At 37.8% G+C, this 26,048-nt stretch overlaps 1 protein-coding gene across 1 annotated transcript in view; it reads left to right on the top strand.

Moving 5' to 3' along the window:
• Positions 1-26,048, top strand: part of VWF (von Willebrand factor) — a 749,192-nt gene that overhangs the window by 93,829 nt on the left and 629,315 nt on the right. The window contains exon 6 of the mRNA XM_044087471.1: positions 12,249-12,373. Within this exon, the coding sequence (XP_043943406.1) occupies positions 12,249-12,373 (125 nt within the window). The remainder of the gene's footprint in view (positions 1-12,248; positions 12,374-26,048) is intronic.

The following is a 26,048-nucleotide window of genomic DNA, read 5'->3' as shown; positions in this document are numbered from 1 at the left end:
TGTTCTGCATGGTTTGCCATGCTAGACTCTAGGTACACTGCTATTTTAGGACATGAATAGTTGATATTCTGTATTTGGTATAGTGTGCCATGTTTATGTAATAGTGCACAGTATGGGTTTGAGTTTTATGTGGCGTCAACCAGTCATCAAAACACAAAATAGGTAGCTATGTTAGTCATAATGGGGGACCAAAGTCTATGCCATGGTCGGGGGGCCACTGTCTGTTAATGCAGTGAAACTATGCATTGTATGTATTAACAAATGCTTACCAAAACTATGGAATCACACTCTGTCTTTGATAGACTAAGGTACTTGGTTGGTCCATTTTAAATCTTGCAAATGATAGTTCACAGTTTGTGTTTGAGTGATATGTGGAGACAGTAAAGTCTTTCCTGTATTGTAGTAGCTAAAGCTCCTTCCCAGTGAACTTAAACAGAAAGATTGAGCACAGGACACAGTGGCTGTTTCTTTAAATTATGGAAGACAAGGTTTCATTTATTACAAATAAATTAGCACACCAGATTCAAATGCTCTGTACCAGTGTCACCACACGGTAGTTCACAATTCCAAAAAATAGTGAATGACTAATTAACAGAGCTTTATGTGCTGAGCCTAGCTAATCACATTCTACTCTCTCTTGCACTGATGTCACGCTGTTATCTCATCTGTCTATTTTTCAGAAGGAGTCTCTGAGCTGGTACTCTGAATGCAGATACCTTTCCTATCCTCTCCCTTCCAGCATAATTCTTTAGTGCCTGCTTCTTCTTCAGCATCAGGTAATTCTAGCATTGTCTCTCATCCACTGCATCCTTCTGTCTTAAGGTTTCAAACCTGCAGCACTTCACCCTCTCATGTCTTACACATTCTACTATCTGATCTCTCCTGTACATTCCATCTTCTATATCTACTTTTAGGGGAACACTCTCTACGTCTTCCATATCAGTTCAATCTTTCGTCTGAAATTAGATACCAGTTAAGAAAGTACTGCAATGCAAATCAAAATATATAAATGGGACTGAGTCTTTATGGACTCTAGCAATAACCCACTGGGGTGAATCATTAAGACCTTTGTCTGGCCAGTTGTCCTTTGCTATATCATCTTTTAACCAGATGCTTTAACGTGACATAGAACTTAAGGAAATATGCTTAGCAGTTGCTGATAACTTGGTCATAGCAAGACCACAGACATAACCAAGTACACCATCAGATTTAAAATACCTCTGTGGTTACTGCATGTTGGAGAAGTTAAATATCTGACTGCTGCAGTCTTAATCAAAAAAGTCTGTCTCTAATAGAAGAGACAGATTTTTTGTGTGTTTACAACAGATTATGTTTTAGCAAAGCAGTAATCAAGGGATTGTTATACCTCTGTATAAAAGGCTATATATAGCAGGAGGCCTTTATGGGCAAATAGGCTTAAGTTTATATGTACTCCATGGCATAAGCTATATATGTAAGTCCAAATATATAACAAATCACTATTTTTTATAATAAACAATTACATGAAGTAGTGTGCTGAGAATATACCACATATGTCACAAAAATAGAGTTCTAGTCCCAGTATACTAAGCCTAAACATTTAGATCACGAAATGCTAGCTTTAGATCAAGTTAATTTCTAGAGTACCTTGTGCAATGGCTGCCTGTTCCATCTGGTGTGTATGGGACATGCAGTCGGTAACGAAATAATTATGAAATGGTGTTTGTTTCTTTATATTGTTTAATTTCTCTTAAAATATCTGGAGTGCAATAAAAAGATGAAAGAAACTACTCTATGGTTTTGTTTCCTGAATAAAAAGTTGGCATCAGAGTTCAAAGGAGTTTGAATTGATGTGTAAAAGAGCAGTCAGTCTTAAGGAACTGGAAATTACATTCCTATGGAAAAGAATAAGAACATTACGCAAATAGGAAGGCGTTGGTTGCTCTTTTTTCAGGAATAGTCTTTCTCATGTTTTACTAGCTTAGTTCCCCTCTTATCCAGTAGTGCAGCTGACCTGCGTCTGCTCAGGTTGTTTGGAAAATGACATTACTGTTAATTGCTCATAACGTTTTCTCTTGAGTATTTACTGACTTTGTCAGAATTCAGTGCAGAGTAAGAATGGACAAGTGGCAGCTGTAATTATGTAATTTCACTTTGGTACTTTTGTATCTGTCACGTAATATGCACCTCCTACCTGCATCTTATATTATATCACCTTCAGAAATCTGCAAAATAGAAATGAATTTTCTCAACCAGAAACATTTTAGTTACTTTTAGGTGGTGCTGGACTCATATTAGGACTTTCTAAAACTTACAAGACTTATTCATTATTCTCTGTATTTCAATTCTCTAAGTGACTATTTTAATAGTCATAAAGTAGTACACAGAACATAGATTTAATATGATCTGACAAAATGCTTCCATCAAAGTGTTAAATGCAACATCAACTTTTAAAATGCAGTTCATATAATTTACATTGCATTTTATTAAAACAACTGTGACAAGTTGTTTGTTTAGTCCACTCCCTCTCTATACTATCTCGAATTATATATCATATGCTTCTTTTTGTATACCACAACCCATCTAGGCCTTCTTGTGGGAGTCTGTTACCCTACAGTCCATTATCAGCTGTGGTAACATATTATATGTATCGACTACTCTTTCCATAAAAGGGTGTTTTCCAACGCCTTGGTCGAACTTATTGATTTGATAAGCATACTCTCTCTCTACTCATCTGTTCATAGGTTAATGCTAGGCTATCAGTCTGTGTATTATTACAAATCTAGTCTATAATCAGTAGTCAGAATCAAACTCTGTAACTTGAATCTATGAGGTTAAAACTTCACCCATTAGGCCAACCCTTCCTCACCTCCCTTTTCTCTTTTTCCTCCTCAGCTGATTGCAATCACATTGCCTCCTCAATATGTTGAATTCAAGTATCATGTATTGGCTTTTATCTCTGCCCTCAAGTTAGAATTTCATTCACATTGTTTATTTATTGATTTACTGACATTTGAGTAACAGTAAAGTCCAACTGTGCAGAAGCCCATTTTCAGTGAAGACCCATGGAGAAAACCTTCAAATTATTACAAAACATTTCAAGAACAATAGTTATACAGTCTTCAAAAATAAAACAAAAAAATATGCAGTTTAAATAATTATAACAAACTAGACACAATATAAAAACATTGGTTAAAAATCTATACACGGTATATGACCATCATTTAATATTTAGAGAATTTTTAGACATTTTGTAGAAAAATGAAAGGTAAGTTAGTCTAATACAAACAGGAGCTGCAATATGAAGTGAGGGAAAACAAGTTTATGATATATTTAGAGAGAGTCATGGAAGACAATTAGAAGTAAGTGAAGAAGGGAGAGTAAGGCAGTATAAGGAATGAAAAGGCACTTATTTACTTGTTCATGAAAAGATACTTGTTCACATCTAAGGACACAGTTTATTCCCTTTGCCATTGTGTTAGTATTTCTCTGTACATTCTTAACTAGCTTGACATCCTTATCCCTGGATGGCCAGCACAACAAGTAGTGTTTTGCAGGGGGCACCAGAAGTGAATGTAATACTCCATTGGAGACCTAACTAGAAATATGTAGAGGAGCCTTGCTATTCATGAAATCTATTCCCTGTAAGGATACAACCCACCATCTTATTTGCCTTATCTTTCAGTTCACAATGGAACAGCCATTCTTGTGCACTGGAATAAACACATACCACCATTTTATATTTATTAGTATTGGATAACTATTAAATATGCCACCGACTGAAATAGTGAGGGTCATATTGCCTAGTCCTCAGAAGACTGAAAATACACGAGAATTACAGATATTGAACATCACTCTTTTAAAGTTGAGTTCTTGAGAAATTGAGTTGGAAATACTTGTAGTATATGGACCTCACTGACTACTCTTCTTGTTTGCGATAAGGGTTAAGGTCTTCCCCTCGTAGACAGAATGCACAGGATTTGATTCTGATCCAAGGTTACTAGCTGGGCTTAAAATGGCCCTTAAGGGCAGTTAGCCTAGTATTATCCTATGAACCAGGAAAAAGTCAGCCTTGTTATGCACCTCTCAGATGCCAAAAAAGGTTTTATTGTGCACATTTCATAGCTGATATGCTGTAGTCTCTCACTATATCATCTGTAGCTTTCATTAATGAATAGCAAGCACCAAGAAATGGTAGCAGCTTTAAAAGTTTTGAAACACTTCACACTGCCACAGAAAATTAGCAAACTTAACTTTTAATAGCTTTTAAAGCTGTTGCTATGTCAGAGGTGCGTTTAGCTTTGGGTTACCACCTGTGCAAGTGTTTTACAGCTTTCAAAGCTGTAAATCACCTGACACTCCTACACAGATTGTTATCTATAACAAATAGTCTATCAGAGCAAATGAAGTTTTATTCAATACATAGAAGTGAGACTGATTTTCTTGAAACAAAATTACCTGCTATATGTTTGTGATACACATATCAAGATTCATCTCTTGACAGTCACTTCACTTCCTTCTACAACCAAGCTGAATTTCTTGCATCAATATCTTGCACACATAACAAGCTGCTTATGGTTGAAAACCCATTCATAATTCTCTCTGGGAGCCATTGTTTCAGTTTCTATGTTTTTCTATGTTCCTGTAATGAATCATGACTTAAAAGGTGCCACTGGTCTACTCTACCTAACTCTCAGAAAATAAACTAATAAGCAAACACTTTTAATGAAACTTCACATAAATTAGTTTGCATTTTACCTACAAAAATGGTCTTTCATGTTTGCCCAGATAAGAAAATCTTTGATCTCGGCACACATATATTTTATAATAGCTGAGATTAAGTAAATGTATACACGGGTAGGTCAATTTCACATTCAGCACGTGATTTGAGATAATGAGAGTTTCACATTTAGTTACTGATCATAATGACTGTTTTTCAAACAGAGCGTACAAAATGATATGGAAAAATTGTTTATGGAATGATCCAGCTGGCCCATTCATTCCCCACAGGACATGAGACAATCACAGAAGTCCATCCTCCTAGCATCCATTAATATTTTTGTAACTGATCTATAACTCTTCCCATGCCCAGTAGCAGGTGAAAGATTAGGCCATCAGCACTGACCCCCAGGGTATGGACACTAATGTGCATGCTTCACTGCAGCTACAGCATGCTCAGCTCGCTATACATGCGCATATCATAGCGCAATGGCAGCTAGCAGAGATACAGTAAAAATACAAAAAGAACGCACTGCTTAAGGAACCATGTAAGGAAAATCTTTATTAAAAAGCATTGAAAAACTTCCAGAATTATACAATACTGCAAGCTTTAGTACCCACAGCACTTCAATGGATTAAAAAGCTACTCTTAGATGTTTCTTCACTATAATAAGAAAGTAGAAGGTTCAGCAATAATGGAGAACACAGGACCATGCGTAAGTGCAAATCCAGAATACCGACTGACATGGATACTTGTCTGTTATCACATGAAACTGTACTGTTGCTAAATATGACAAAAGTAAAAAGTTTTTCATTTTGTTGAGCAAATTTCTAGGCTGTCCATGAAATTAATTAGAAAAATTCTTAACACTGAATGCATAAGATGGCCTTCAAATGTGGAACAGTGAGGAACGTGAAGTTTTTAAGACTCAGGAACATTCCTTATAATGAGGTCACTTGAGAGGTATGAGTATCAATAATGGGTTTTCTACCTATTATTTTTAGCATTACCCGTGTTTATTGCACAAAGAATTTGAGAGCCGTAGCCAAGACGATGTGCAGCATTTCCTAGATATCACACAATTGCCATAATGTTCTGAGAGCTGCGCAAAAACACTGATACGGACAGGTGTTCTGCATTATCACTGTAAGTTCTAGGGCACATTGTCATAATGTTCTGAGAGCTGCGCAAAAACACTGATACGGACAGGTGTTCTCCATTATCACTGTAAGTTCTATGGCACATTAAAGCAAAAGCACTTCAATAAACTTTAAAACGTTATTGCATTCACGGAGGATAATAATATACACAAATAAATATATATACATTATGCATGAATGGGCGTGCCTTCATTGAACGTTGTGCATCAGGGCTGGTAACTCGGTACGTAAAAATCCACTACCAAACATTAGCAGACTGGAGTTCCGCTGTGGCAACCCCTAACCGGGATAAGCCAAAAGACACAACAACAACAAATATATATATATATATATATATATATATATATATATATATATTTATATACATATATATAAAATTAGTGGGAAAGCTGTACTTGGTATTATATAGATGTGGTTAATCATTCTCTGAGGTTACTTCTCAGAACATGCAATAAAACAGTCTTTTTGAAGGAAGTAAGCCCTCCGTGGCAGCTTCCACGTGAGGGCAGTGCCACACCCGCACCCCTGCAATATACTAATATTCCCCTTCCCCATGGATTATCCTTTATTGCGCAACTGTTCACCAGCTGCATTATTGACCAAAATGGGTTGACAATGCAGAGAGGTTAATCATAGCCACAACTGACCAACCTTGAGTCATGGATTAATGAGCATAAGAACAATATTTACTATAATAATTTGCTATGTCACCTGTCTTTTGAAAATAGGATTACAGTTCACTGTTGTATTTAGACCAACGCCCGTGTCTGCTTTTAAGTGGGAAATTCAATAATCCTTACAAATTTCCATTCATCTAATAAGATCAGCTCATTTTTTATTAAGCTGTAGTAATGTTTCAGTTAGTCTCAATAAAAGCGTGTGTGTTTAATGTATAACTTCTTTAGCTAGCACATTAATACAAATATCAGAATAGTTCTCAGATATTTTACCCTTGAGCCTGGTATTGTTTTTTTCCTATATACAAGGCCTCACTGTCTCCACATGTAGCCAAGGAAATAATATTTCTTGTTTCACAATTGACATGTACATTAAAAACATAATCCTTCCTTGTAAAAGGTGGACAAATACAGTTTCATTGGACAAACAGCATCAGTAGCAACACTCATAAATGGAAGAAGTGCTGACTTTGTGCCTACTTCATGCACTGCTCAGTTCTGGAGACTTAAGGCATAAACTGCTGTTTTAAACTTCTCATGCATTTATATGGAAACTGATTTGTCATGTATATTTCTTAATCTCATCAGAATTCTGGAAAATAGTCAAAATGCCAAGTCTTATTTCATAGGTTCATAGATTAGTACTAAGCTAACTGCCCTTGCGAGCCATTTTAAGCCTAGCCAATTATCCTTTGTGAGACTCAAACCCTGCACCTTGTGTTTGTAAGGCAAACACCTTAACCATTAGGCCACCCTCCCAAACCAGTTTCTTTGATCTATAAGGATTACCTGTTATGTGCCAAAGAAAAAAGTAACTTATTCATTATATCTGCACACTATACCATTGTACCACTATTCTCTCAGAAGAATAAGGTTTCTTGGCACCCTTTCTCCTGTGTCAAACTCTGTTTCACTCTTATCTGGCCTTATCATAGCTCCATCCAGTAAACTCATCAGTCACTATCTGTAACCCATTTTATCCTATTCAACATCTGGTTATAGTGCCAAAATATGTTTGAGACGTATGCTATCAATGTAATTAAGTACTGGAACTCAAGTCATTTTTATACATATTAGTTAAACATTGCAACTACATTCCTATGAAATATTCACAATAAGGTAATTAATACTTTCATTTGAATATCTCACTTTAAATGTAAAAAAATGTGGTTGCAGGTAGGCATTCTGTGAATAAAATCAGTTTAGTAGTAATGTCATCCTGTAACATAAACGCGTGGTCCACATGTATTATATAAATAGCACCACGTTCTTATATAATTAACTTTATCACTTATGACAAATTAATCCTTCCATAAGGACAGTGTGTCATTCCATTAGACACAAGTATCTCCATTGCAGTACCCGATGCATACCTCTCAGCTGTCCAGATTTTTGTTTCATATTTTGGTCTGTGGTTTTCGATCAAATCACTGAAGACTGAATTCACTAAATAATGACATATATTTGAGTTTCAGACTTCATATGCTTCAGAAAATTAATGATAACAGAAATTCTGCCATTCTAGCAACTTCCTAAGTTTATAAGAGCAACATTTAAAATCTGTTGCCATTTTTTGGCCTTTGTTCCCTCATTATTTTAGGATCTGTCCAGATTTCGTACACTAAGAGGTTGAGAGGTATGATCCTGATGTGAAAGCTTGTTCTATTTTATTATATAATATGATGTTGGTAGTTTTACTACATTTACTTTAATAAATATTTTCCCTACATGTTTTCTTGATCTGACATTCTTTGTAGATTTGCTGCTGCTACTTTAAGCTCTTCTGTCAAAATCTTTCTATTTATGTCTCATACTGTGTGGATACTTGCAATACACTCATCCTTTATTTACTATCAGTACGGCAATGCACCATATCTGCCTCCCTGTCATCAGGATGGGCAAGCCAGCATCAGCCATTCATAGCCAGTCTCCCTTGTCAGCTGTTTCAGCACCCAGATCACTAGGTCCCAGGTCATGTGGTCCCATTCGGATCCAATTCCAAGACTCGTCCATCTGCTCTGTAGAGCTGAAAAATGAAACAGACATTTTAATAAGGGGTCACAATAATGACTTGATGGGAAAATGTGCAGAACACATTGTTACTGGTTGTTATTGAATAAAAATAATTTGAATAAAAATAATAAGGCCAAAGCATGAACCATAGAGAACATGGGAAGATGGAAAGGAATAAAGGAATGTAGTTTTGGTTTGTAATCCCTCATTATTATTGCATGTAAAGCACCCAAAGGAATTCTACATGATAACTACAATGTGTTACTGATGGGTCCTGAGGTGTCCATATTAGGTAGAGATGAACTAAAGGTAGCTTGTAAAAGAAAACAATAAAATGAAAAGATAGTCAATACGGTCATAAAGGAATTGGGATATTTTAAGACATTTTATGTGTTTTTCATGACCTGCTTGCTTAGTCTGAATACTGTAACACCTTAGTGAAATCAAAAAGGGTATCTCAGCACATCTTTTGACAAAAATCAGAGTTAAAAATTATGGTTCAAGTTTTAGAAGTCTCACTTCCAGACAGACAACATTCATGGCTTGAACTGGCTTCTATCTTATCTTTCTCAACACATTACCACACATAAGCAAATCCACAAGCCAGAGCTATGTCCCATACTAAACAATATATGCCAGGCTTAGTCACAAATAGAGCACCTTTTTCCTCTGATAAGATCCTCCTGCAAATTGCAGGTGACACCTTATACTTGTGTTGCATCTCTAGAATATGAAAATCACTACCTCTGCCTGTTAGATGAATCAACGATATAAAAATCTTTATGCTACAACTCAAGAAACCTCTAATGGACTCCTGGCTTTACTCTTGCTCCACACCCAGATAAAGACTAGGTTTCCATAACAACACTATCTAGACTTCTCCTATTAGCTTCAATAAACAACATACCACTGATCCCTCCTCTGCTTGTAATAACATATTCTGTTTTTTCACTCATCTCCAAATATTTTATGTATTCCTGCTGCCCTCAGCTTATCTCTTGTAGGCACTGGTGTAATCAGAGGGTCACTCACTGTGTATATTGTGTATCTACACTGCATATTTTTATATACTGTATCCATACTGTATAGTTTGAGTTTGTCATCACATTATTCTACAAACTTGTCATGTATTGTCTATCTGCTTCTAAATTGTTGCTGGAGATTTTCTCTGTAAAGTGGTTATAGTATGTGCCCAGTCAGACTGTATCTGTACACTAATACTAATAAATAAATAAAGCAAGCAAAAAAGAATGCTGTGATCTACTATTAAAGATTATGGGTGACATAACAAAATAGTTGGGACAACAATACTGAGGCACGACATCAATATTTGATTCCTGCTGTTAGTCCTTCACCACATAATGCATTCCATAATGTACTATGTTTGTGAATTACATTATGCATTCCATAATGTACTATGTTTGTGAATTACATTATGCATTCCATAATGTGCTATGTGAGTGAATCACAATATGCATTGCATAATGTACTATGTTTGTGAATTACATTATGCATTGCATAATGTACTATGTTTGTGAATTACATTATGCATTCCATAATGTACTATGTTTGTGAATTACATTATGCATTCCATAATGTACTATGTTTGTGAATTACATTATGCATTCCATAATGTACTATGTTTGTGAATTACATTATGCATTCCATAATGTACTATGTTTGTGAATTACATTATGCATTCCATAATGTGCTATGTGAGTGAATCACAATATGCATTGCATAATGTGCTATGTGAGTAAATCTCTGCTAGTGAATTACAATATGCATTCCATAATGTGCCATGCCTGTGAATTACATTCTCCATTCCATAATGTACTGTTTGCAAATTACATTATGCATTCCATAATGTGCTATGTGAGTGAATCACAAAATGCATTCAATAATGTGCTGTGATTGTGAAACAAAATGCGTGTTCCTTTATGTGCTTTGCTTGTGAACCACAATATGCATTCCATAATCTGTTATACTAGTGAATCGTAATATGCATTCCATGATGTGCTATTTTAATGGACCACAATATGCATTCCATAATGTGCTATGCTAGTGAATCACAGTATGCATTCATAGATTCACCCATGTGAGAATTAAAGAATATCAAAGTATTTTGAAGACTGCATCAGTGCTGAAGGAGTGCAATATGATTTACACAATGCTCTTTGAATTTCTTTAAGATACAAAATACATCTGACAAAAACACGTTGCACATGGCTTTAGTTACTTTTTTCACTTCATCTGCAGAGATCAGAGGCCAGACTAGGTGGAAGAGATATGGGGAGAGGGGACCTATGAATCAAAGACTGAAAGGATATATAAAGTTTGCAATGTTAGTGGATGGGGACTGAGGTGGTCGGTTTACTCAGTTATCTGGTATTACAGGGGCAGGGTATTGTTATATAACATAGGTAAAGGTGACTTTAAAATTATTTCCATTAACAGAAAAACTAAATGAGCTTGCATAATGTACATTTGCTTATGACTGCAGTAGCAGTGCAAGTACGTATTACACTAATGTTCTGTGACAGTTGCATGGAGATTGTACAATACAAAGAAATCTAATGGCATCAACCTTAAGTCAGAAAGTGCATGCATGTGTATGTGTGTATGGGGAGGGAAGTGGCATTTTTGACACATTGATTAAGGTGTCTAAAGGAATTCATGTGTGGTTTTTGATTGCCTTCTGCTGTGGAGCTTGCTTAATATTCACTCCCATAATGTTACCATTCTGGAGACAAAAGAAGTTGGCTTGCATGGGCACATGCAACAGTGAGCACTGCATCTTAAGCTTGCATCACCAATTTGCACTCCCCCAAGGAGCAGGGCAGTGAAAATGCTGTTGTTTAGAGATCTGGAATTACAGGTAACCCTGACTGTGAAGGCTTGCATGGTTTACCCGTTTGCAGAGTTTATCAAAGAAAACATGCAATACTTATCTTCTTCTAATTACTGCTTTGTTTTTTACTGTTGAACTTGTAGGGCAGTGCCTTGCAAAAGTAATTGTTTGGAATCTATTTCTAGATTAATGGAAGACCTTTTACCTGCCCTTAGTGAGGTAGTATCTCTTATGACTCTATTAAAGTTAAATGCATGAAAGACTGATAATTAATTAATTTTAAAATAAATTGCTGTTGTGATATAGGTCATTTAAGCTAATGATAATTCATAGTTAATATAGCTGTTGACATTCCAGAAAAGTGCATGGAAACAAGAAAATAAATTTTTTTTTTTATGTTTATACTGATAAAAGAGTTTTAGCAAGTACAGTTTTTGGGAAGTGAGCCAAAATTTAGATTGTTTTGGATTTGCCTGCCAAATACAGCATGGCAGCTCTGAGCCATTTTTTAAGTTATTCTTGCATGTTCAAGTGTAGTGTTTACAGTCGGAAAGCATTCATTTTTCCATTTAAAAAATGAAGACTGACAACATTTGAAATGTTCATGGGTCTGGCCTCTAAAATAAACTAAATAAAATTAATTGTGGTCATGTATTTTTAACAATGAAACTGAAACAGAACTTCCCAGAATTCATGACCCAGTTAACTCATATGAATACAGATGGAAAACAATAACCGCTTAACTTAAGATGCAATAATTTTTTTTTTATTATTATTATTCTTTGACTACTGATTTGCTGCACACAGCAGAGATTTTAACCTGTGTTGACAACTCTTATGTCTTACAGAATTTCTGGTGAAGAACAGCTATGATTTTGCCAACTCTTGGGCTGTACACGGAACTGTGAAAAGGTGTAGAAGAGTGTCTCCACCCAGTAAAACGTGCAACATTTCATCAGATCTTACTGGTGAGGTATGTGTGTTAATAAACATACAGAACATATGTAAGCACCCAATGCTGCAAAACACTGTGAACAGATCAATAAGAAATGCAATCATTTGTTAACAGTCTGGCTATGTGGAAGGTACCATTGGACCTTGGAGTTTGGCAGGGTGCTGTATCCTGTGTAGGGTATAACCCATATAGCTAAGGCTGCTGCAGCAGGGTGCTGTATCCTGTGTAGGATATAACCCGTATAGCTAAGGCTGCTGCAGCAGGGTGCTGTATCCTGTGTAGGGTATAACTCGTATAGCTAAGGCTGCTGCAGCAGGGTGCTGTATCCTGTGTAGGGTATAACCCATATAGCTAAGGCTGCTGCAGCAGGGTGCTGTATCCTGTGTAGGATATAACCCGTATAGCTAAGGCTGCTGCAGCAGGGTGCTGTATCCTGTGTAGGGTATAACTCATATAACTAAGGCTGCTGCAGCAGGGTACTGTGTCCTGTGTAGGGTATAACTCATATAGCTAAGGCTGCTGCAGCAGGGTGCTGTATCCTGTGTAGGGTATAACCCATATAGCTAAGGCTGCTGCAGCAGGGTACTGTGTCCTGTGTAGGGTATAACTCATATAGCTAAGGCTGCTGCAGCAGGGTGCTGTATCCTGTGTAGGATATAACCCGTATAGCTAAGGCTGCTGCAGCAGGGTGCTGTATCCTGTGTAGGGTATAACTCATATAATTAAGGCTGCTGCAGCAGGGTACTGTGTCCTGTGTAGGTATAACCCATATAGCTAAGGCTGCTGCAGCAGGGTGCTGTATCCTGTGTAGGGTATAACTCGTATAGCTAAGGCTGCTGCAGCAGGGTACTGTGTCCTGTGTAGGGTATAACTCATATAGCTAAGGCTGCTGCAGCAGGGTGCTGTATCCTGTGTAGGGTATAACTCGTATAGCTAAGGCTGCTGCAGCAGGGTGCTGTATCCTGTGTAGGGTATAACCCATATAGCTAAGGCTGCTGCAGCAGGGTGCTGTATCCTGTGTAGGATATAACCCGTATAGCTAAGGCTGCTGCAGCAGGGTGCTGTATCCTGTGTAGGGTATAACTCATATAATTAAGGCTGCTGCAGCAGGGTACTGTGTCCTGTGTAGGGTATAACCCATATAGCTAAGGCTGCTGCAGCAGGGTGCTGTATCCTGTGTAGGGTATAACCCATATAGCTAAGGCTGCTGCAGCAGGGTACTGTGTCCTGTGTAGGGTATAACTCGTATAGCTAAGGCTGCTGCAGCAGGGTGCTGTATCCTGTGTAGGATATAACCCGTATAGCTAAGGCTGCTGCAGCAGGGTGCTGTATCCTGTGTAGGGTATAACTCATATAATTAAGGCTGCTGCAGCAGGGTACTGTGTCCTGTGTAGGGTATAACCCATATAGCTAAGGCTGCTGCAGCAGGGTGCTGTATCCTGTGTAGGGTATAACCCATATAGCTAAGGCTGCTGCAGCAGGGTACTGTGTCCTTTGTAGGGTATAACTTGTATAGCTAAGGCTGCTGCAGCAGGGTGCTGTATCCTGTGTAGGATATAACCCGTATAGCTAAGGCTGCTGCAGCAGGGTGCTGTATCCTGTGTAGGGTATAACTCATATAATTAAGGCTGCTGCAGCAGGGTACTGTGTCCTGTGTAGGGTATAACCCATATAGCTAAGGCTGCTGCAGCAGGGTGCTGTATCCTGTGTAGGGTATAACCCATATAGCTAAGGCTGCTGCAGCAGGGTACTGTGTCCTGTGTAGGGTATAACTCATATAACTAAGGCTGCTGCAGCAGGGTACTGTGTCCTGTGTAGGGCATAACTCATATAGCTAAGGCTGCTGCAGCAGTGATCAAGTGATGAAGATCCAGATTTTCTTGACAAAGTAGAAGAAATTAAAGGAGAATCTGAAATGTGCTTATTACCTGGCCATTTTGAATAAAGCTCCATATAAAAGGGATCTTTTTAAAAATGACAAAACATGCATCTTGACATATTTTCCAGAGTCAGACTTAAATACAGTGTATTTTTGTGTTGACATAGAATCTTAATAGTAAAGCCATACAGCAGTAGATGGTTTATTAATACTGAAGTGAGAGAGATACTTCATCAGTCTATGTAAAACCCCCCTACTAGGTCTAATGTTCCAGTCTGGAATTCATTTTTTATTGGAATTCTTTTTTTTAATACTCTGAAGTATGCACATTCAGAAAGTTACAACACAAGCTGCCCTGGAAAAGCATATAGTTTGGTTTGTCATAATGGTTATGGTCTTTACCTCACAGGCACAGAGTTTGATTTCAACCTTTGGTTATTCGCTAAGATTACAATAGTCTGCAGGCTAATAGCCTAGCATTTACCAATTAAATACTAGTTTTGCATCTTTTACTTCAACACATACTGCAGCCCAACAAAGGGATGAATACAGTGGTCTTAGGTTTGCATAAATTTATCCATACTCAGGCAGCATTAAAACAAATTAGGAACAGAATTAAGTATTGTATACCGTGTGCATTTATTTATCAATCTATATATATATATATATATATATATATATATATATATATATATATATATATATATATATATATTTTCTGGGTTCCCTTAGAACTAGCCTAGTTCTGCCACCTATACCAGCCCACTGTCTAATCCAGGTGTTTTTCCATTTAATGCAGTTAGAGTCCTCTCTTATATCCTCTGCTGTATTCACTCATCCGTCTTATCCCCTTGTGTTTTACAGCTAACCCCTAAGGTGCGGCGGCCTCCCCCTCCCGCAGAAACAGTCAGCAAGTGTCCTTACCCCAAATAAGCATCTTAACCACTTGAACAGCTCCTAGCCAGACTGAGACTTTCTGTTTTAGGGCTGTGTAGGTGCTTTTTTACTAACTGCAACCCTACTAGCTGAATGCTAATAAAACCTGTTCATTGTCTTAATTTTGTGTGGTACAATACGGACTGGAGAACACACTCTTAAGAGGGTCTATAGTATATTCTCGAAAGCCGACAATGTTGAATCTGACATAGTCGACACGAAAATATCGAATGCTCAGAATCTCAGGCATATAAACATAAATCTCTGTAAGGGGAGATTTCCGTTTACTGCAATGTAGTGCGGTCTCGGAGTTGGTATATTTAAGTAGCGGGGATGGGGGGGCATAGCCCCCCACGTGGAGGGTGCAGGGGTGCTTGCCCCCCTGCATAAACCCATTAGTGTACTTTTTTCTTTTTTTTTGTCGATGTTTGAAGACATCGACCATATGGTGTCGACCATATGTTGCTCGATGTTTTCAAACATCAATCTTATAATTTAGACCCTCTTAAGATATCCCATTTGCCCCAGCCTACTATTCTAAATTATAAACCCCAGTGTATTGAAGTGCTATTATTTCACCAGTAGGTGGCAGCAGATACAGATCCCTACAAAGTAAACATAACTCCAACCCTCAAAAATTTTAGGCTGCAGTGAACAACATCCTCCAGCCTGGAAGAACCCCCCCCCCCCCAGCACAGATAGTACAAATTCAGACATATTTCCAAAAAGAAAGGGCCAGCACAATGTGTGGAACAAAGGAAGTTTTAATTTAAATGCATAGGCTCAAAGGCACAAAAGTAAAATCACAAATCCATAAGGGGTAGGGGAAAAAAAGCTCCCAAAAACACAAACCAGTTTTGACTATACCAGCCTTCCTCAGTGAGTGTACAGAGCCGATAAACTTAATTGCATATATCAACAGCTACATACCCATCCTAATTAGCATGTATCATTCCCCATTGGTTAGTTATGTGTTCATTTAATCCTGGTGGAAAAAGACCCCCCTCCCCAAATTGATAATCCACTTCTTCTCTTCGCAATTCAGGATGGAGTGCCACCCAGACTTATTCCTTCTGTCCCCAATTATTCTGTCTAATACTGTAAATCTAAAGAATGCAGAATTATGTTTTAAGGTATGTTTAAATAGGACATTGGACTGTTTTTGTTGCTGATATCACTAATGTGTTCACGGATCCTCAGCCTAAGTGGTCTGTACGGTTGCCCGACATAAAATGCTGAGCAAGAACATGTGGTCAAATATATAACCCAATCAGAACTACAATTAGCCAGGAATTTGATGACAAAAACTAAAGCAGTATTTCTGCTGGTGAACTGTTTAGTTTTACCTACCCTAGGACAATGTGAACAGTGTCCACACAGGGTACATCCACATTCTATATCTCCTGTTAGAGTCCATTGTTGAAATTGTCCAGTGGTACCCTGGTAACGTTTATAATGACTAGAATATGAACCCAGTGTTTGGCCCCTGCGAAAAATGAATGAACACCTTTCCCCAAGGAACTCCAACAGTCTAACATCTGCCAATAGGATGTTCCAATGTCTGTTAACAATATTCATAAGTGACTTAGTGTTCCTGCCGAAAATGGTGACAAACCTCAATTTGGAGGCATCCCCCGATTAGGGTTCCTTGTAACTAAGTAGCCCTTGCCTATCCTGGCTAGATGCCCACTGGCATGCCATGATGATGTTTCCTGATTTATAACCCCTATTACTAAATCTGTGAACAAGATAATCTCTATAATGTTCATAAGTTCATGTGTCAGTGCACACCCTTCTAATCCAGAGAAATTGTGACTTTGGTATATTCCGGATGATATGTTGGAGGGTGGAAGCTAGTCTCATGAAGAAGTGAATTATATTGGGGAAATTTGTGATAGATCTGAGTGTCCAAGGTATTGTCCACATTCCTGGTTACCAGGACATCAAGGAAAGTGATCTGTTGTGGATGATCATTTACCTTGAACTCAATACCCCATTTGTTATCATTTAAATATTCCACAAATTCATGCAAATAGATCTCATCAGCCTTCCACACCATCCAACAATCATCCAGATAATGTCTCCAGATATCAATCTCATCGACATATATATTATACCTGGGATCATAAATAAGTTTCTCTTCCAAAAACGCCATGAATAAATCAGCGTAAATAGGCACAAAGGAAGCACCCATGACTGTACCCTGCACCTGCCAAAAACATTCACCTTGGAAATGCAGTACATTTTTGGTTAGGGCATGTTCCGCTAAATATACTAAAAATGTGTTAAAACCTGGCTGGTAAAGTTCACATTTTTCTAACCAATACTGCAATGCCAAAAAACCTGCACAGTGTGGGATATTGGTGTATAGAGTAGTAACATACATCCAAGGTACAAAGGCACCACCCAGGTTCTAACTGCATATCCGAAACAATACCCAAAAACTGTGCAGTATCTTGAATATGGACCCGGACACACCCCAAAAGGGGTTTCAAATGCTGGGTCAAGAACTCTGATAAAGGTTCGGTAAGAGACACCCTGCCTGATAGTATAGGTCTCCCTGGTTCTTGGGATCCTTATGTATTTGGGGAGCAAATAGAGATATTGGGACTTGGGGTCCTGCACCATGAGATGATAAAGATCGGCGGTAGTAATAATACCCTCCCCTTTTGCTTCTGCTGAATATGCATCAATCTCAGTCTTAAAACTTGGGGTTGGATCCAAGGGCATATGTGTGTAATATCTCTGCTCTAAATATCACACAATTTAAAAACTTACTTAAATCGTATCTTTGAAGCTCATGGCTGTGTCCATGTACTACATATTCAAATATCTGTGCTTACATCTTCTCCCACATGTCTCCTATTTTATCATAGCCTTTGAATGCATAAGATGTTTTAACTTAAACTCATTTCTTCTTGGTATGATCTTTATTGTAACCTCTGAAAGTGTATATGAAAAACTTTTCTGGATGTAAATGAACAACCACTGTAATATTGCTGAGATGTTTTCTGCATTGTTATATAAAATCAACTTTTTTTCATATGTGGAGCTTTTCTCCCCAGGCCTCTGCTGAAAATGGACTTTGTCCAGTCGGACCATCCCAGTTAACAAATTTAAAATAAATAAATAAAATAAAAAATCTTGCATCTTTCAACTGTTTCTGGGCTTCCCCGTAATACATATCCCAATCCATTACTACCACAGCTCCATCTTTATCAGCCGGCAGAATCACCACATTGCTATTGTTTCTTAATTTTGTTATAGCCTGTTGTTCCAACTTGGAGAGATTATGGGAAAATATGTAGTGTTCATGACAATTAAAGTGCAGATCTTTGAGGACATTGGATTGGAACCTAGAAATGTATTGAGACATGGGTGGCATAAAAGTAGATCTTTGAAATTTAAATGTATTCATGTTTCTAGATGAGTCAGAACCAAAATGTAGTTCTAAATTCAGTAAATGACAAACACCCATGACATCCTGGGCCAAGGAATCCTCTGAGACATAAAAACCTGGTACAAAGTTGAAGCCGTTGTTAAGAAGTTTTATTTCTATATCTGAAAGTGCAATAGAGGAAATGTTATGAACATTCATACAATCCTTTACCGTTGAATCATAAGTTTCAGAAGACCCTCCAAATTGCTTATTTGTTCCACACTTTGTGCTGGCCCTTTCTTTTTTTGAAATGAGTTTGAGGCTTTTGGGGCCTCTGCACTTGGCGTACTTGCGAGGGTGTTTTTTTAATTGTATAGAAACTCAGACATAGCCACCAGCTTCAACTAATACTTTACCACCTCTCTACTTAAAACTCATAAACAGTAAAAACACTCCCAACCCACCACAAACCCCTAAGGCCCAAAATAACACTACCTCCTTCTCTTTCAATCCAGTACCAACTGCTATTATTCAAAAATACTTATCCAAACTCAAACCAACCACCCTAGCAGCTGACAATCTTTCCACTGAATACCTTCAACTTGCATCCCAGGACATAGCTTACCCCATCTCACTACTAATAAATAGATCCATTAATGAAAATACTGTCCCATCCTTGTGGAAGGCCTCATTCATCATTCCCCTTCACAAGGATGGCCCGTCTACTGACCTCTCCAATTACTGACCCATCACAATCTTCTCACCCCTATCAAAGATCTTAGAAAAGTGAGAAAACCCCTGCCCTGACTGGTCTCCTAAACTTTTACAACTCAAACAGACACCTATGATCCAGTAATAAAGCTCTCTGATCAATACGATTCCATGCAAAAATAGCTCAGGTGAATCTCTCTTCCCTAATAAAGTCACAAAAGTATGGAACATCCTGGCCCCTGACCTCGGAATACAAAACTGTACTTTTACATTCAAAAACCTCTACAGCAACTGATTTTGTAACTGCAACCCACCCCCCTGAATCCACATTGACTGTAAGACTTAACGTCAGAGCAGTTCCTGCTGCTATTCCCTCTTGCTTCTGGTGTTCACCAACATTTTTATTGACAAATGATTACTGTACATATTGTATATATTGCTACTACTTGGTAAATGCATGGGAATACTGTCTTCTAACTTCACTCATTATGTATACAGTATACAGTATACACTCATTATGTATACTTTATATACTTCATCTACTATGTATAATATGTTTCCTAATCTGCTACTATCGTCTCTCACTTTTGTAACATCTCTCCTAATCTACTTTGTAACTAAATTTACATTTTTATATTCTATTATATTTTTGTAATTAATTGTTGCAATTACTTTACTTTCTGTAATGTCTGGAGCTTTTCTCCCCAGGACTCCGCTGAAAATGGACACCAGTTGTCCATTTGGATTATCCTGGTAAATAAATAAATTATAATATGTATAGTATTGATATAGATATATATAAATGTACAGCTATGTAGACATATCTATATATATATATATATATATATATATATATATATATATATATAGATCTATATAGATATATGGGTCTACCTCAAAGGATCAAAATGCCACATTGTCGAACACCATATTATCAAGATGACATTGCCGAATCCTGAAAACATCGAACACCTGGAAGCACAAAACATAGATCTATATAGATATATGGGTCTACCTCAAAGGATCAAAATGCCACATTGTCGAATACCATATTATCAAGATGACATTGCCGAATCCTGAAAACATCGAACACCTGGAAGCACAAAACCTAACCCCGGGAAGTGAACCACTTGGCCATCATGGTGAACCTTGCCCTTTGCCTACTGTAGTGCGATCTCAAATTAGGAATATTTAATTAGGTGGTTGTGGGGGACATAGCCCACCAGGTTGGTGGGTTTTACTTGCTGGATTTTTTTTCTTTTGTCCTGGTGGCCAAGTGGTTCACTTTCCGGAGTTAGGATTTGCGGTTCTGGGTGTTCGATTTTTTCAGGATTCGGTGAGGTTGTCTTGATAATATGGTCTTCAATGATGTGTTATTTCAATCATTTGAAGTAGACCCATATATATCCATATGTATGCATTATCCATATGTATCTAGATATTTGTCTGCCTATATGTCTGTCTATCTATCTGTCTATCTATACGGTATACACAACTATGGTCACTGACATATAAGTAGCCAAACACTGAACAATAAAGCTGTTTTAGAAAGGGGCTTACTAACCCCCTAATCTGATAGATACACCTCTGTTAAATTACATAATCATCTCAGGTCACAAATGAAGGGAAACAATGGAAATAATTGTAGTTTTGCAAAACACAATTATTTTCTTTTATCCAGTTTATTATGAATTTGTAAAGGGAGATGTTTTTTCCAAATTACAGTTGTCAAAACATATACATTATGTTAGTTTACTGTAGAACTATAAATAGCTTCATTCTGTACCCAAGATTTAATTTTCTCACAATCTATTTGCTTAATTTTTAACTCTAAACAAGTTACTTAGTCAGAAAAGGCATCAGGGTCACAACCTGAAATTATGCAGTTATGCTTAGTGGGTTTACCTGGTTAACAAATGAAGTGAAATGAAATTAGATAAATAAATAAAATACACATGCAGTTGCTTCTCTAGATAGTGAATCAGAACATCTAATTAAAGCAGTACAGAAAGGAAAATGTCCTGAGTAAGAGACAGTACAGTAATGGGGATATGAATGACTTTAATGGCACGGTTGCAGTATAAGGGATTTGAACTCTTAGTGGCTTGAACTCAAGTCTGGGTAAATAAAATTTTGGGAAACCTGCTTTTTCTAAGCCAGTTGATTGACAGTCAACACTATGAGCACTGTCATTGAAAATGCCTGGACAACGTGAGCATGACCACGCAAGCCAGTGACATTAGCCACTGATGAAACTGTTAGAAGGGCATATGTGGCCCCTTGTTAGAAGAGCATATATGGCCCCTGTATTTATCTAGTTGCTCAAGTCAGCACCAAATGATAGGATATAGGGCCATTCATTGAAAAATCTGTCATTGCTGGTATGGCTATGAGCATCAACCCTCCCAATATCAGTCTAGATAATGATCTGTACACATGGCTGTCCCCCTAGGGGACCTGAGGGGAAGATGCCCACCCCTATGGAATGAATAGACTCAAATTCAACAGGGGAGACTGAATGGTCAGTGCAGGATGGGCAGAAGGGGAGATAGCACATAGAAAAATATTCTGTAGTACAGGTTCTGATAAATATTGATTTAACAGTCTGTTTTAATTCCTTACATACTGCATAAAATGTCTGTAGATCCTACGTAACCAAAGCATGATAAGAACAGATTTCTAATGATTTGTTTTTCTTTTTTGAGGGAAGATAAAGCCCAGCCCATACAGGGGCTCACCCAGTAAACCTCTTTACTTATTGTAATAAGTATTGATGTATGTACCTCCAGAAAATTCTCACACTTGGCAACAGTGGGGGAAAAACCTGTTACAACAGTGTATACTTAACCTTATCTGTCGCATACATACTTGAATTTCATCACTCCTTTCGAAGTTATCCCCTCCTCAGGATGGTTGTATCAGTCAATGCCTTTTGTAAAGCAGTAAAAATGTTTCCTTGTTTCCACCATAACCATCCATCCTAAAACTGAGAACCACTGTTAGCCAGCTAGGTTGATATATGGGTACAGAGTTTGGACTTTGACCTGGATGAGAGGGTTAGATTAGACATTCAGGCCAAAGGGAGAGGAATAATGAGACAAAGCCTGGTCAACAGTACCTTGGGAGATGGTTAGGGAGCTTGTATCCAGGATGCAAATGTTGGGCCGAATCCCTACTGCAGACGAGAGATCATCAGTGGTATTTGTCTTTCAAGGGGACAGAACTGTGTGTGTGAGACATCTTTTGTGGAAGTGGGGAGCACGGAGGACATGGCCAGTTATTCTCTGGGACTATCATGAGTAAGATCCAGTCTTTTCTGTGGGTGAAAGTACCTCCCCCCGTGTGTTAGTGGGAAGGATCAAAAGTCATAATATGAACACAAAAAAGTGCAAAAAACAATTTAAAAAGAGATGAGAAGCATTGCACTAGGTCATCTGTTTTGCCTGAAAGATGGTACACATTTAGACTCTGTGGCTTTTCTTGACATAATTAAACATTTGTCTTTCACGTTTCATCACCTGTCTCCTTTATGCATAATAATTTATGGTAAATGGTCTGGTTCTTCCTTTTTTAAAGCTTCATTTGCAGAGCGTGCAATATATTTGATTATATTCTCTGTTTTGCCTTCATTCTGTCTCTGTTGTCAAAAATAGAGTTTACCAGAGATGCACAGCTGTACAGCATACTAATGCGTTATCAACGGCCTATTCATGAATCGATAATAACACCATTTTTTGCGTGGTGTCTTAAGTTTCTGTTGCTACTAGTTTCACATTGACCCATAAACACGTCTCATGACTCTGCATTCTAGGTATGTTATATAATATAAATGTATGCTGCCATGCTGCTGAGTTTTAGACCACTCACCACATGTTAGAATACTCACCACGTTAGACCACTCACCAGATGTTCCACAGTAACTTTCATGTACTGAGTATCAAAAGTTGCATAACACAGTGTCTTTAGCAAAAACAGAAACAGTTTTCTGATCTACTCTACAACATCCAGTGATCCAATCATTCCTTGCAGCACACAGTTTCAGCTTGTTTCTAGGACTGGGGCTACCTCTGAGGAGGGAGGAATCAGGAAGCAAAGCCTTCAAGTTCTGAGCTAGGCAATGAAGTTGGAGTAGTCTAGTGTGTTATCATCCAAGCTGACAGCCTGGATGTTTGTATTCTAAGCCTAAAACTTACTCACCATTGGCTGATAGGGTGCAATAACCTCAGTACTGAGCCGATGTCTGCTGTGTATCTCCATACATCTTTACATGTTGGCTGCAGTGCTATTCGGTGAAATGCTCTTTAGCTAGGTTAAGCTTGAGTCCCTATGCACATGTAGTGCACATTGAGGTCCCACAGCAGAGGCAACTTTAAAGCAGCGCATAACCAGATCTTACTCCAAGGATGAGCAAGCTGGTCACCTCCATGAATTCCACCCATCTCTGGCTGATTTCATCAGAACTGAGAAACAATTAGGGCTTTGCCTATTTCTTGGATGGGACTGGTAAAACACCAGGTATTTTAATTTGTTCATTAATATATTGTGCAGTACCATGGAAATATCCTTCTGAAATCTAATTATAGTTTTTGCAACCCAATCTTGTCAAATGTGTAATTAAAAAATCTGTTTATATATCGTTCTTCATGGTGCTTTCTTCCGCTGAAATTATGTTTTCTTGGTTCGTTAGCCAAACTGGCTTTCAGATATTCTAAAGCTCTTTATTTCAGTGCTTACTGCATTATTTGTTTATTTTTCCTAAATGTTGTATGATATTGTATAATCTGTGATGTCATCTCATTTGATCACCGCACAATTTTCTCCTTCTTCCATCTTCATATTTCTTTCCCACAAATGCCTGTTGGTTCTGTGATGGTCATTTTGGAGTATTCTAATTGTTCCAAATCCTGCTCTTTCCTGTTTGCTTGTATTTTTTTTTCCTGAGGCACAATTGCATTTTGCCATACTCTGTTGTTCTGAATTCTGCAGCTCTGAAGTTATTCATTCATTCATTCATTCATTCTTACTTATTTATTTATTTATGCGCAACAAATAATGTTTATTGAATGTGCACATAATGACTATAACCCACCGCACAGGTAAAAAATCATATAGTACAGATGATTTTATAAGGATTAATTTTCAATATTGATAAACTATTTACATGCTAAGTAAAATAATAAATAAAAAATAAATGATATGTGGTAGGCTTGACGTTTAGAATACATTATAGAATCAAAACCATACAGTATAAAGATGATTACTTAAACATTCTCTGTCTTCAAATGCTTTGCTTTACTTAAGAGATGATACCCTCTTCTACTGCATATTTGGCTAAATATTATTAAGATATTAGAATGCTTCCTCACTTAATGCCACATCCCCTTGCTAGGCCAGCCAAATCCACAGGGACATCTCCTATAGATTCATAGGTAAGCACTAGGCTAGCTTCCCTTATGTGTCATTTTAAGCCTAGCCATTTTTCCTTTTTATGGTCAAAATAACCTATCCTATTTGGTTATAGATCGGTCTTACCCATCCCATAGACGGCAATTATATATTACCCCTGATGAGAATAACAGGGATTATACCACTGATAATTTGAGGGAACCCATGCATGTGATAAAGCATTTAGGAGCTGCATCTGTCCATTAGTAGTACGGGGGCAGTCCTGGGGTAAATTTTCTGCTTCCCATCCATAGGTCTAAGTTGTGCTTGAAAATGGACAGGGATAAACTTTGTTTTATGTGGTTGGGGAGTCTGTTCCAGAGCAGCTGTACCCTTTGCAAAATATACATGTCCCGCCAAACCATTCTTTTGATGTTACAGAAGAGGTTTAGACCCCTAAACTGAGTATTTCTAATGCCATTTGACTTGTTAATATGCAGTAAACATATCAATAACAGGTTAGAGATGCCTTATATGCCAGACACAGGTAACCTCTTAGCAGTCTGGCTATAGAGAGTATAGTGACAGGAGCATGTAGTGCATGTTGTTTAGGCCTTGAATCCTTTTAGTAAGGCACCTCTGTAGGATTTAAAGTTGCTGAATGTGTTTGGACAGATGCATCCCAAAGGGGTCATTATATTCAATGACTGGCCTAATGAGGGATGAGTAAAGGGGCCAATGACATCCCAAGATCTAGACACAATCCCTTTGTTTATAAGCTGTGCAGAATAGAAGGACTTTCTTACAATAATGGATGCAAGTTGGTCAAAAGTTAGGTCACTGTCCACATAAGTACCAAAATCCTGAACAACTGGGTCAGCTTTTATTGTCAATGTGGTAATTTCCTAGAGTAGATGACTTCCCAAAGGAGACAATAATGTATGTTTTGGCATTTAGTTTCAGAGCACAATTTTGACACCAGTTATTTATTTCAGACAAACCTTCCTGCTGGATGGCTAAGAAACTTGAGGATTGAACGACTGCTCCTAGGTTGCAGTCATCTGCAAACTTTTACTTCAGGAAAACTACTCAAGTCTGTTTCAAAGGCAAAATGGAGTCTCCTGGAGTTACGGTATTCCCTAGATCCCTAGATCCCCATGTCATATCTCCAGAATTCATCAGGAAAATCTGCTGTACCTGACTTGTACAGAATTACCTGTGGAGGCAATGACAACAAAACATTCTAAGTTTCAACTTTGTAGCCAGTCTCGGTAGTACCAATACTAATCTTCATATATCTTGATTTATTGTAATGCTCAGCACTTATGCACAGCACTGTTTGGCTCACTTGTTACAGGTGACTGCCTTGTGCATTTTTTTCTGTTGATTTTGCTATCCAGGTG

This window comes from Protopterus annectens, chromosome 11.part0 (assembly GCF_019279795.1).
Source record: "Protopterus annectens isolate FY-2018-M chromosome 11.part0, PAN1.0, whole genome shotgun sequence".
Taxonomy (NCBI): Eukaryota; Metazoa; Chordata; order Ceratodontiformes; family Protopteridae; genus Protopterus; species Protopterus annectens.
This window is presented reverse-complemented; position numbering and strand designations above follow the sequence as displayed.